General features: G+C 48.5%; 1 protein-coding gene across 1 annotated transcript in view; it reads right to left on the minus strand.

Moving 5' to 3' along the window:
* Positions 1 to 203: 203 nt before the first annotated feature.
* Positions 204 to 14,411, minus strand: part of GCFC2 (GC-rich sequence DNA-binding factor 2) — a 338,027-nt gene continuing 323,819 nt past the window's right edge. The window contains exon 18 of the mRNA XM_086926254.1: positions 204 to 866. Coding sequence (XP_086782380.1) covers positions 752 to 866 — 115 coding nt within the window. The 3' untranslated portion in view covers positions 204 to 751. The remainder of the gene's footprint in view (positions 867 to 14,411) is intronic.

The raw sequence follows: 14,411 nt of genomic DNA on the forward strand, positions 1-14,411 counted from the left end.
ATTTACTACAGTGTTATCCTTTCTATCCTTTTTTAAAAATCATTCTTGTGTGTTTAACCGATCTTCAGATTACGTTCGAGCAAATCAAAACCATTAGTACCGTTTTTCTCTGCCATTGATATTCTTATTTTCCTGCAGCACCGTATTATCTAAATATTATATCTACTTATAAACATTGAAATAATTCGAGAAAATGCATGAACTTTTTCTTAAGTGGCTTAAATAAGTACTTTATTCAAAACAATTACATTTTACACTTTTAAAAAGTTGTCTTTTTGTACAACAAAACGTAAATCACTTCGCATGATTTAATAAAATTGTCTTAACAGTTTCTCTCTAGTAGGTACACCTCCCAACAAATGTAAGAGAGCAACTTACAGGAAGTGTATGCAGATACATCAAAACTATTTTGCATACAGAAATGATCCAGCCAGCACCTATTGTATGCTGGAAAGAAGCTAATGTCAGCTTGGGTCGAGTAAAACAGCAATGTACTTTTACTATTGAAAATACCTTTTTATATACATTTATTTTTAAGAAATCTAAAACAACTTAAAACAGCTGTAACATTTACAACATAACTTGTTCTGCCAAGATTCTTCAATTTGCGTTTTAAAAAATGGATCACCATAAACGGCAAGAGACAGTCCTCATGGTCTTTTTTTGGCGATTCAAACTCAATATTTTACACCATGTCTGTGATTGGATTATTAAAACCCAAGTGCTGGAAAAAACATTATATTGATAATCTTCACTTTTCCATCTCTGCCTTCAAGTGGTCAAGACCATATTCCTTAAGGAGTTCGTCTGCGGCATCAAGAGCCTTGATCTTGGCCAATAGAAGCACCACCTCTCCAGTCTCATCTCTAGAAAAGAAAGAAACACTTTAAATGTATACACATCCTGGAAACTGCTTCTGTTGCGTTATTTACACTTTTAAATACAGAATGCTTCCTTAAAATGGCACACATGTAATTAATGATTTCGTCATTGAATGAGCTCTAGAGAGTAACAACAAACAGTTAATTTAAAGGCTAGTTTATTGGACTCTGATGTGGTTCCGATGGATTACAATAAATAGGTATCGATAGAGACTCCTAGCTGCAGATTCCATACCTACGAACAGGGCCGGTTCTAGGATTTGCGAGGCCCTGGGCTAAAAGGGAATGTGCGAGGCCCCTCTAATGTTGATAAGTGGCCCCTTGCAAGGAGACCATTCACAGACACTGTGGGAGGCCCATTGTCCAGACTTTTGTCGCCCCCCACAGTTTTAACTTTGAGCCCACAAGCATTTCACACACCTTCAGTCCGATAGGTGTGACAATTGCTTGTGGGCCTCCCACAGGGTCTGTGAATGGGTCTCCTTTCAATTGAAGATAGCGTCTCCCTCCCTTATGTATCCAGATACCATCCCGGAGAGGCCAAGGGAGGGGGCCCCTCCATTTCAAAGAAAGGGGACACCTTTCTTTGAAATGGATCGCCAGGACACATCACCAGTGCGTGGCCCCATGCTGGTGGGCTGAGTGCAAGGCCCTGGGCAGCTGCCCACGCTGCCCATGCCTAGTGCCGGCCCTGCCTACGAATAATCGGCGGGTGTCAGACTGGATCAGGAAACCCTTTGAGCAATACCTCTGCGTACGGGTAGGTGGCGTAGTTTGGCTTTGCATTGTCCACATCAGAAGTGGCGTGCGCAGTACCTATATAGGCGGCATCGAAATGGGCTGACATCAGTTCTTTTTTTTCCGCGCAAATCTGGCGAGAGCTTCCTCCAGTTATTTTTGGACTGACTTTTTTCGACGTTTTGTCATGGCTATATTTTTGAGACTCGTCTTGCAGGGTGTAAAGATACCCTCCAAGAAACCAGTAGAGCTTAAGCCCTGTGGATCCTGTCAGACAGGTGTCTCTGGCAGACCTGGTTTGCCTGTGGGGCTTGGAGCCAGAACACCACACCACACCAAGATGTGTAAGGACTGCTGTGCAATTAACCCCGAGGCTTCAAGAGAGTGCTCCTTAAAGCGCCTAGTCACCAGGCGCCAGATGACTCTAGAATGCTCCAGGTCCCGGTCACAAGGAAGGTCCTGGGCCTGTTTGCGAAGTCATTTCAGGTGCTCGTCATCACGCTCCAAGTAGTCAGGTAAGTCCCCCAAAAGTTTTTTTTTTAAATCAAAGAAGTTAAAGCACTCTACAACTTCACCACTCAAGTCTAAATCTTCGGAGGAGGCGTGGCAACAATGTCACTCTAGGCCCCACTACCACACAGAGCCTGCCTCTGGGTTCGGTCCGAGCCACCCTAAGTTTCCCAAAGCAGAGTTGTACGAGGCCATGCACCCCCTTTTTGAGCAGGCTGACCTCTCTGGAACACCTTAGGTCCTCATCGGTTAGGCAGGTGCCCCCTCTGGATTTTCGCTCGAGAGTCCGTCCTCTACATCAGTCAGGCCCGCTGGATCCGGAACAGCTCCGATTGCAAGATGTCACCATCCCCCAAAACCCGTTCATGGCACTGCCGCCAATGCCCCACAATGGTGCTGAGCTACTCATCATATGGAGCCATATCAGCATCAACTGATGCAGGCCAGAAGTCGACCTTCCGAGTCAGATCCAATGCCTCCTTTTTTCAGCAGGCCTGGAGTGGAGTATGATTGGAAAGGGTCTGTATAGCTTCAAACCCCCTGAGGAGGTTGATGATAACTGGTATGAAGAACTGGTTGATGCCAGTGATCTAGACACCTCACCAGACAGTGCCTGGTCTCTCCTCCTGGTTTGGCTACAGCGTAAGGGCCCTCCTTTGCTATGGTGGTAAGGAGGGCAGCTGAGGTTCTGGGCCTTCTGCTACCGGCGGTGCCAGTCAAGACTAATGTTTTGACCGTGGTGCTTCATCCGGGAGTCACCTCCTCAGAGCCCCTTCTTCCTTTTAATGAAGCCCTCACAGGTCCTGATCGGGGTCTGAGCCAAGCCCTGCAAAGGATAAGTGTCTGCCATCATCGCCCTGCTCCTCACCAAGCACCCCATCTTGGAAAGCCTGGTCATACAGGCCTCCACCACCAGAGGCAACCCAGGTGCATCCCTAATGGATAGGGAATCCATGAGGCTGGATACCTTTGGCAAGAGGATGTTCTCCCCCCCCCCCCCCCCCCCCCAACCTTAGTGAACACCAAATGCTTCTCTGCAGATACCTCCAGGCTGTTTGAGATTCGGTTGCACAAGTGCTGCCCATGGTCTTGGAGGCCCAAGATATACGGTCACAGGCTACTGCAGTTGGCACAGACACAGCAACGTTTTTACCATACGCTGCAGAGTGGGTATAACCAACTCACTAGGTGGCGCGGTTGCGTAATCAGTAGCAATCAGATGCCACGGTTAGCTGAGATCGACTGGCTTTTCGGGGGATGTCCAGGTATCTCTTATGGACATACCCTTCAATGGAACCAGTCTCCTCAGAGACCAGGCAGATTCAGCACTAGAGTGCTTTAAGGACAGCTGAGCCAGTTCAAGGTACTTTGGTAGCAGACAACTGGCTTCCCCCAGGCCCTCTCTCCAGTCCTGCTCATAAGTCAACTGTCGGATAAAGGGTCCCCAGACCCCTTCTAGTCCTCCTCAGGCTGCCAATCTGGTCTCAAAGAGCCAGGGTAGAACATGGGTACAAAAGTACCCGCCGGCGTCGGTTGACGCCGGTCCGACTCCATTTCTACCTCGAAGTGGAGGCCGGGGTTGACGTCGACTGGGGATACAGCCAACACCGATGTGGATGTGGTGCTGGTGGAATCGGCACTGGGGAAGGCGTAACCAGGCCGACCGGCCCGAACAGGATGCAGGCCAGGATCCAAGGTGATCCTGTGGCGCCGAGGCCAAAGCCGCTGACGCCCAAGACCCAGGGCCCCCAGTCAAGTCTGTAGAGCCCAAAGGCATGCCGGCAGAGTCTGGCTGCCCAAAGATGGCATGCATCGTTTCGCAGAAACTCCCAAGCTGGGCAGGGGTCGCACCGGGTACCGGAAAAGGAGGGAAACCCAAAGTCGACCCAGCGGGCTCCGCACGCGGAGCCCCAAGAGGGGCACCACCCGCATCCCTCATCACTTCGGCTGACTGACGGGGAGAACGCAGAGCGACGATGCTTCTTAGACTTCTTCTTGTGCTTCGACTTACATGACCCACAGTGCGAAGACTTGATGAAGAATGATGTTAGCTCCGTGACCAGTCCCTCTACCTCCTCCGCGATGGGGGCCTCTAGCGACACAGAGCAAACTGCCGGGCCTAGAGTAGCTTTTGGGACCGCTCCCACAAAGAATTCTGGCCATGGTCCGGCAGTCGGAGCGCGACTTGGGGTCGTGGTCGCGCTCCAGCAATAGAAGCACACGCTGTGCGGGTCAGTCACCGACATCAGTCGGTTACAGGAACCGCAGGCCTTTAATCAGGGCATCCCTCATGTACCAGGCGATGGACTCAAAAAAACAAATTCGACAAAAGTTGAGAAAAAAGTCAAGTCAAAAAGTGAGTGGAAGTACCGGTCTGCGCTTGCTGGTGCTGAAAAACAAAGAACGGATGTCCGCGCGCGAGGGCGGCGTCTATGTAGCTACCATGATGTCCTCCCGGCTTAGACGTACGCAGAGTCAACCAACACCACCTTCCGACGCGCAGGGGTACTGCTGACGAACAACTTTCCGGATCCAGTCTGACGCCTGATGGAAATTCTAAGGTAAGGACTCTATAACTATCCATTTCTTTCAGATCTTTTATTATATCCCAATGAAACCTTTATGTTATGTTAATTATATTTACAGAGAGTGCGGTTACCTGGGGGTGTCCTGGTGCTGATAGCTCAACTCTACTGAGACAGGGTAGCAAGGAAAAAGTAGCTGGAGGAAACTAGAAGGTAAAACTATAAGTTAAAAAGCCACATTTTAAGTTCCTTCCTGAATGCGAGGAGGTCACTGGAGTTCCTCAAACTCCAGGGGAGGGCATTCCATGCTTTGGCCGCACCTGTAAACTTTCCTCGCCCCATGAGGCTTTCTTCGTGGGTGGTACACTCACTAGTTTGGCTCCTCGTGACCGTAAGGTTCTTTTGAGAGGGTACCATTAAAACTGCGAATCAGGAATTCAGGACCCTTACCATGTAGTGCCTTAAAGACAATACATAGTGACTTAAAGCACATCAGTTTCCTGTTAGGCAGCCAATGTAGTCTTTTGATTTCCTTGGCTACAGATACAAATTTGGGGGTGCCCGTCACAAGTCTTGCTGGCACATTTTGCAGGATCTGCAATTTATTTAAGTGCCACTCTTGGATATTCAATTAGAGCCCATTGCAATAATCCAGCTGTGATAAAACAAGGGATGAGACGACCGTTTGTAAACTGTCTTCTGGCAGGAAAGGTTTGACCTTTTTAAGCAGTTTAAGGGACTGAAAGGTGGCAGAGGACGTAGCGTTTATCTGGTCCTCAAAGCTCAGTTTATCATCCACCATTACACCCAGATTTTTTGCCTTCCTCATATGTTTAGAGAGAGTGCCTAGATCTGATGTCCACCAGTCCGCGGTCCAGAAGTTGGCCTTGTTTCTGACCACTCTGTTTTGCCGGAGTTTAATTTTAGGCAATTCTGTGTCATCCAAGTTTTGACTGCTCCCATGCACTCATGGAACTTCTTGCCCCGGTAGCAGTGACACTACAATTTGTGTGTCATCTGCTTTATAAGGTAAGACTGAATCCATATGATCTGATCAGAGGGGCCAAAGGTGCCACATAACCATTAAAAATGGTAGGGCTAAGGGATAATCCCTGTGGCACTCCACAGGTAAGGAAAAAGGTTTAGAGTAAGACTTCCCTAAGGGCGCTATTTATTTTCTGTCAGATCGAAATGCTTTTAACAGCCTCCATGCCTTCCCTTTGACTCCATACTGCGACAAATGGTCCATCAGGAGGTCATGGTGGACCGTGTCGAAGACTGCAGATAGGTCCAGCATAATAATAACCTCCTTGGTCCAGGGCTTTCCTAATTTCTTCCGTTGATTTAATCAGGGCATCCTCAGTACTGTGCCCTTCTCTAAAACCATACTGAGTGGGATCCAGTAGCTTATTCTCGAAGAGAAAGGCACTCAGCTGAAAGTTTATTTCTTTCTCCACCATGTTCGCTGGCAATGGAAGGCGAGAGATAGGCCTATAGTTGTTTGGATCCATCGGATCCAGATTGTTTTTTTCAAGTAGTGGGAGTATTGAGGCCATCTTCTAGAGCTAGGGGAAATCTCCTGATTTGAAAATGGCATTGAATATTGATTTAAGTGTGTTAACAATCGGCTCCTGGGCGAGGTTGGCCACTGACACTGGACAGGGGTCGTAAGGAGATGCCCACTTAATTGAGCCCAAAAGCATCTTTGTATCGTTGATACAAAGTGGGTCAAATTGCTCAAGTATAGGACAGACTCCTATGGCTTGCTTAGATCTGGTCATCGGATTTCCTATAGCTCCTTGCGGGAGATGGTTACAGGCTGAGAAGATAACTTCCACCTTGTTCTGGAAGAACCTAGCAATTTCTTCACTCAATTCTTGATTTGATTCACCCTAGGTAGGCTTGGGGTCGCCAGCCTAGATACAGTTTTTTTTGCGTTAAATACAGATTGTTTATAAGAGGTAGGAATTTGTTTATAGGTTTCTTTCTCAGCTGCAATGTATTTTTTCGCCAGTTGCGTTCTAGCCGTTTACAGGTTAGTTGGATTTCTGAGCTCCTCGGAGTACCAGGGTGCAGTTGGAGAAGCTCGTTTGGGATGCACGAGTTTAGCAGGGACTAACTTTTTGCAGGCTGTCTCAACCAATTGAGTATACCATCTGGCGGCGTCTCCCACCTTTGTTGGCCGTGGCCGCGGCCGCAAGGTGGTACTAAGCAGTTCTTGTCGTTCGGATCCCACCACTTTGTTCCAGGACCTTGTCTTTATCTGGTTTGTGGTAGTCAACTGGGGTGGTTACTTCAAATAAGATTCCTGCATGGTCAGTCCAGACCAAAAGCATCGTTCCTGTGTAAGTTAGATATGAATGGTTGAAGAAAACCCCATCCAAAGTGTGTCCTGCTGTATGGGTGGGCTCATTCACAAGTTGGATCAAATCAGAGCTGCCCATCAAGTCTAGCAGGGCTGTAGTATCTGGGTCCATGGGGGCTTCCAGATGAAAATTAAAGTCCCCCAGAATGGTAAATGAATTGGAACAGAGCCCTTATTCAAGCAGAATTCCGAGCAAGGTTAAAAATGAAGTTTTAGACCCTGGAGGTCCGTACATTAGAATACCCTTAAAGGAGTGATGGGCGATAGGCCAACATTAAATGATAGCGCTTCGCATGCTGTATTATTGTTTGTCTGAAACGCTATTTTAAGAATGTTGTGATAAATTATTGCTAGCCCCCCCCTCCTCTCCCAGTTGCCGGTTTAGGGTAAAACACAAAAAAACAGGCAGAGTGGCCATCACTAAGTCTGGCCCTGAGGCCTCATCCATCCAGGTTTCTGTGACAATTTTATGTCTTGCTTCACTAGGAGTCTGGAGCACTCAAAGCTATGCTTCACTAAGGATCTGGTGTTTAACAATTGACACTTTATCGCATAATCCTTGGATTTTGTATTGCCGGTCCCAGTAGATAGCTCATGAGGTCTGCTGGGTCTAACTCCCTGGTAAAGGACCCGGGGAAGTGATCTGTGGCAATCGGGACAGGTGTCACATGTGGTGGCAGCTTTCAGATACACAGACATCCCCTTACATTTTGTTCCACCTCTACCCACATTCAAATCCAGCAATTGAACTCTGGAATACATTATGACTGGTCCATTACTTGGCAGGAAACGGGCAGCGTGGCTAGCGCCGAGCGCGGTCGGTGTGCGGACTGGCACAGACGGGCTTGCCTTAGGCGTGCACAGTTGTAGTGTGTCAGGTGTCCCTGTGAATAAAGCTAGCCTGCTGACCTGTCAATGGCGGCCCGCTCTGCCTCGCGGGAAATGCTTACTCCGGGGATGTGCCCGGCCCTCCTACGGCGTGCATCAGGCTCGAAGCAGACAGTCTAGCAGTGTGGCGTCAGAGCAAATATCAACAAGATTGAACACAGTTTTTAAAAAAGGGGTGAGTCAGAATAAGAAGAGCAACAGTGATTAAAGTTGAAAATCTGTCTGGCAGTGGGCGGTCAGAGCAAATAGCTGCACCGTTTTAAAAAACGAGGTGATTCTGAATAAGATTTAGCAGCAATGATTAAAGTACAAAATACAACAATCCTTATCAGCTATCTCCCGGCTCAAGCCTCTAGTTCCGACATTCTTGATGTGCTTGTCCTTCAAGAATATGCACAGTTGCCCTTTACATTGCATTTGCAGCATGTGTTCACCATCAAAATGATCTTTGTGGTGGTCATTACGTTGGCCAGGAGGGTAAGTTAGCTCCAGGCACTATGTGCGCATCCCCCTTTACACCACTTTCTTCCTAGACAAAGAGGTCCATGCGTCTTTCCTGCCGAGGTTTAAAACACCCTTCCTTGTCGGCCAGAGCACCACACTGCTGCCCTTTGATCAGCCTCACCCTACCAAGCAGGAGGACAGACTTCATTGACTGGACCCAATAAGAGCATTGGCGTTCTACAACAATCCACAGAACACCAGGTGGATGATCAATTCTTTGTATGGTTCGTCAAGACAAAAAAGGAGAAAGGTGTGCAGAAACCGATAATCTCCAGATGGATTGTGCTCTGCATTTAGATCTGCTACGCATTGGCCAAGTAGCAGACCACTAAGGGTTGCAGGCTCATTCAACCAGAGCCAAGGTTGCGACCACTGCGTTTGCTTGCAGAGTCAGCGTACTGATATGTTAGGCTATCTGGGCATCTCTGCACACCTTTAACAAGCATTACTGCCTGAACAGTTTTCTCCATCATGATGGTGATTATGCCCATTTGTTTCTCCAGGACTTCCGGGTTTGCATCTATTCGCAGACCTACCTACAGGGAGGTATTGCTTGAGTACCCAAGGTAAGGAAGCTGCAGCTAGAAGTCTCTATCAGATGAACAAGTCATTTACCTTCAGAAACACATAACTCTGTAAAGACTATCTAGCCAAAGATTCCTTACCAATACTTCCCGCTCTGAGAAAAGGTTTTCTGTTTTTAGAAGATCCTTAGTGTCGGCACACTGGTCCAACAGCTTTCTAAAAAGGCTCTGAGCTTTGGGCATAAACATGTCATGAAAAGAAACTGATGTCAATGCACCTATATAGGCTCTGTGCACGTCGCATGCCATGCCAACATGGATCTGATAGACACCACCTACCTGCACGTAGAGGAACTGCTACAAAATGTTTAGATCCAGTCTGACACCTGGGGGAATAGTCTAAAGTAAGAACTTTGTGGCTAGATGGAGCCTTTACCAGATAGGGAGTTACCAAAGGTAAGTAACTTGTTCTATGGGAATTTTCGAAAACTAAGCAATCACTAGACTTGTGCTGTAAGAGAAGGAGAACCATTTGGTTCAGGTTAAACAGTATATGTGGAAGACCATGTATATTTTTTCACATGAAAAAGAAAGTAGCTCGTCAATTCTTTGGTAGAACATGATCACTTCCGAAATAGCCGTACCTCTATTTAAGAAAATACAAATCACAAGAAATCATAGCTCTTATATTGCATGCATGTCAAGGCCAACACACCAAGTCCCACTGAGGTGCTGTGTACCTAAAAGGAGGATGGGAATAAAATCATTTAAGTGTTTTGCAGCCTTGTGTACAAGAGAAAATATAATTAAACCTATTTAGATATGGCGTAATTGCAGACTGTCTATACAAATAAATCAGGATCATCCTCATGGAACCAGAAAAGAACCTGGTCTTTCCAATAGTCCACCTACAAACTACATCATCGATACATTTCTTTTCAAGCAGCACAATAATTGCAGCACTGTCACCTTAAATACCAAGAGGAATACAAGCTAGCTTTTCAACACTGAGGCTCTCAATTGCAAGGATGAATGCAGGATGTTGATGCAATTTTAATGGGCACCCTGGAATGCATAGATTAAACTGCCTGTATAATTCACCCAAAGAAATACTTAGAGCAAGTACAGCTGGCAATTTATTGGAAAAACACAGCAAAGAAACTACTTGCCACCACAAACTTAAACAAAGTTCACTTAAGGGACATTAAATTGGCACAGCATGGTAACATTGGAGTCCATTTACACTTGCGAATTTAGAAGCTGCATTCAAAAGTGGAGCATGGGCCCACGGCAGACAGTCCACAAGTCTGGGTCGGCACCCAACATACTGTATGACTCTGAGTTTAGCTTCCTGGTTAAATCTTCCTATCAATAGTGTGTAGGCAGGAAGAAAAAGCATATTTAAATTTGTGTAAGGCCAGATTGACCTTAATCGGCATCCGAGTATCGTTGGCATAGTTATAATGTTTCACGCTGTGGGAGTCAATAAGTTGAATTAACAGTAACAGGCAGATATTAAAGATTATTCAGGAGTGTAAACCCACCTGTTAGAGCCTGCACTGACTGGTAACCAGCGGTGATGTAAAAGAATAAAGCAATCACAGATGATGGACGGAGCGCTAAAACTTTTCAGACACTCATCCCCAGTCACTATAAGATCTGGGTTGAATCCATAATCATTATTTAGCTCACTTCACCACCCCAGTTCAGACCCACCCAGCCATTTGCAAATCAGTATTGACCCTGTTCCTCATGGGAACAGTCCAGCCCTTAGTGCCAAGCCAGGTCTTCCCTGGACCAGAAACAAGCTTCCTGGGACCGGTTTTGGGTAACACCCCCTCATCAGCCAGGCTAGCTTGAATCCAGAGGCAAAGTGAGCAAGGGACCCACATCTGGGTATACCCTGGCAACTTAGATATGAACTGGGGTGGCGAAGTGAGCAGAACGAGTATGGATTTAACCCAGATCAAATAGTGACTGGGGGTGAGTGTCTGAAAAGTTTCATAGCTCCTTCCATCATTTTATTGTGTTTCAATGTAAAAGAATATACTGGCACTGCTTATTAGCAAAAGAGAAAACCCACGCCTAGATATATGTACCAATCTGGTTTTCAAAACAGGATTCAGGGAGGAGGAGCTTCGCGGGCAACCAAGATGGCCGCGTAAGCTCGGAGCTCCGCGGACCCTCCGACCCTCCGCAAATATCCTGTTGGAAATCCTGATCCACATTAGTGGATTCTACTTGGTGGATGGTCACAGACGCGGGAGCAGTTTTCCGCTTCTAAATTGATGGTTCCTAGGCGAAGCTACGTCAAGCTAGACTCCGTGCCAGGGATGCGCCATTGTCTCTTGGGTGGCTGCTGCCTTCGCTGACGCTCCGCATGACTGGAATGCGAAGCGGTTGTTTGTGGTCCCTGCTGGCGGAGTGCCCGTAACTGCGGAGTTGCCTACTACCGGCCTGGTGCGATTATTGACATTGCCTCTGCTCTGTTCGTGTGTTTCTTTGTTCGGATGGTGTAGCCCTTTGTCCTCCTTGGACCCAACATGGCGGGCAGAGGGGACCCCGACAAGACGTCGAACAGAGGTGTTCGTAGGACAACTCAAACGCAGCTGAACAAAATTGACCGGTATGCTCAGCAACGGACCTCACCCAGGGTGGTGGCCTCCTCTAGAGACCTTCATCGTGCGAGCTCGCCCGAAGGCTCTGAGCCAACCCTGAGTGACGTTATGGGTGCCATCACGGGCGTTCGGTCTGAAATGCAAAAACAACATGAGGTCCTGACTTACAAGGTGGACCTCAACCTTATCAGGGCTGACCTGGGAAAAACTAACGATCGAGTGAAGTCTCTTGATCTCAAGACCTCCAGCCTAACTACCGACGTTTCGGACCTACAGACGGAGGTCCGGACCCTGAGACTGGCCAACGACCAATTTTCTAGAAGGCTGAAGGACTTTGAAGGACGTGCCAGGCGGCAGAATGTCCGTATTATTGGTGTTCCGGAGGGAGCGGAGGAGGCGGCAGCGGACCTTTTTGTGGAAGACCTGGTGCAGACGCATCTCGCACCTTCTGGCCTGAGCAACTTCTTCTCTGTGGAGCGGGCCCATCGGGTCCCGGGCGGCCCGCCAAAATCGGGTATGGCGCCTAGACCCATCATTGCCCGGCTCTTCAACTTTAGAGACAGGGACGTGATCCTTCAGGCGTCCAGACAGCATGGACCGCTCAAATACCAGAACTGTGAGGTGCACTTCTATCCGGATTTCACCAGGGCCGTGCAGAGACAGCGTCAGAGTTTCGCAGGGGTGAAACGGCGCCTGAGAGACATGGGCTTTAAATACTCGATGCTGTTCCCTGCCAAACTTCGTATTGAGCACGAGGGCCGTGCCCTGTTTTTCGATGTGCCGGACAATGCAAGCGACTGGCTGGACACTTTGCCACAACGTCGGGAAGAACAAGACGAGCAATCCGGAGGCGCAACTGGTGGTTCCGACCTCTAGGACTGGTCTCTACTGTGCTGATTATGGCGGTGGTGTCCCTGCTGTCTGTGACTGCTAATACCAATTTTACTTCGATTTGGATGATTCTCCTGGTGTTTACATGGAGGGTGGCGGGAGGGGTTTGTGGAGATTCCTTACTCCTCTGGGGTCTTTTTGTAGACTAGTTCATGGGGCGACAGGCACACTGCTGGTTGGGGGGGCTTTTTAGTCTGCTGCAGGGGTGCAGGGTGGGGGGTGGTGATGGGAAAGTTTGTTTGTTTGTTTACTTTTCTCTCTTTCTATCTCTACGGCAATGGGCCGTATACACTGTTCAGTTTCACTTGTTGTTGAGGTTTGTTGGGGTTGGGTGGGGCTGGCGACACGACGATGGGGGGTAAGAAACTACGAGTACTCAGTTGGAATGTTAATGGGTTGGGTGATCGCATCAAGAGGGGGGTCGTGATTCAACTGATTAAACGCCACATGCCCGATGTTGTTCTCCTTCAGGAGACACATCTGGTTGGGCACACATGTAAAGCACTCAATCGAAAGGGATACAAAATGGTGGCCCACTCAGGGTTCTCCTCGGGATCTCGGGGGGCGGGAGTTCTTGTCCGTACATCCCTTCCACTTGAGGTCGACGTCACTCTGATAGATGAGAGGGGGCGATACGCCGCAGTGGCAGGACGGTGGGAGGGGCGTGCCCTGACATTACTTTCAGTTTACGTTCCTCCGGGCTTACAATCTAGCACTTTCCAAGACCTTGGTGGCGCCATTTTAAATTTGCCTGCTGGTTTGTTGATAATAGGGGGTGATTTCAACTCGGTTTGCTCCGGCTCCTTGGACCGCCATCCGCCTAGAGACCTCCGGCGCTCCAAACTGTGGTTGCCATCTTTCCTTGAAACTATGGGATTGGTGGATAGCTGGCGGCTTTTACATCCCACGCTTTGTCATTTTTCCTTCCATTCCGGCGCCCATGGTAGCCTTTCCCGGATAGACTATGTTCTTACTTTGGCTGCACATGCGCCTGCTGTTTCTGAGGCCCGTTTTTTGGCGCGGGCATTTCCGACCACTCCCCATTGTGGGTCTCTTTTGATTTTGACATTGTTTTGTCGGATCGGACGGTGGCTATTAATCCATGGTATTTTCGCAATCCCAAGACTCGCAATCTCTTGGCCAAGGCCATCGACCTCTATTTTTCTGAGAATGAGGGATCGGTTGGTTCGGCCGCGACACTGTGGGAGGCGTTTAAGACTGTCTTGAGGGGTGAGGCTTTCGCTCTTATAGCGGAGGCCCGTAGAGTCAGGGATGCCGATTTGGTGTGCATCGAGGAGGAGATCATGGAACTTGACTCCCAGTTGGAGACAGAACCCGATCCCGCTCTCCTGCATGACCTTTCCCTCAAACAGTCGGAATACCGTGACCTTGCCACGAATGCAGCCCTTACCTTAGCTAAGGAACAGCAGGGTCGTATATTAGACGTTGGCGATAAGGCTGGGAAGTTGCTGGCCTGGCTGGACAGGAGAGAGATGGCTAGCTGTGTCGTACCCGAGATAATGGGGGATGACGGGGTTGTCGTTTCTGATCCCAGCGCTATTGCCGAGTCCTTTGCTGATTACTTCCGAGGCGTTTACACCCCTGTTTCGGACCGGTCTGAGATTGATTCGACAGCGCTTCTCTCGACGGTCGAACTTCCCTATCTTTCGGACGAGGAGCGCGACGACTTGGACAGGGACATCTCTGTTGATGAGATCGCCCTTGCGCTCCGCTCATTGCGATCGGGCAAGGCACCTGGCCCTAACGGCATCCCGGTTGAGATATATAAGATCAGGCCGGATGTGGTATCTCCACACCTGCGTAACATGTTTCTGGAGGCGCGGGACGCCGGCCTACTTCCCTTAGACCAGAGGTTGGCCACCATTGTGGTCATCCATAAGGATGGGAAGCCGAGAGACTTGTGTCGTTCTTATCGTCCCATTTCTCTCCTTAATGCTGAGCCTAAG

This window comes from Lissotriton vulgaris, chromosome 6, assembly GCF_964263255.1.
Source record: "Lissotriton vulgaris chromosome 6, aLisVul1.2, whole genome shotgun sequence".
NCBI classification, from domain to species: domain Eukaryota; kingdom Metazoa; phylum Chordata; class Amphibia; order Caudata; family Salamandridae; genus Lissotriton; species Lissotriton vulgaris.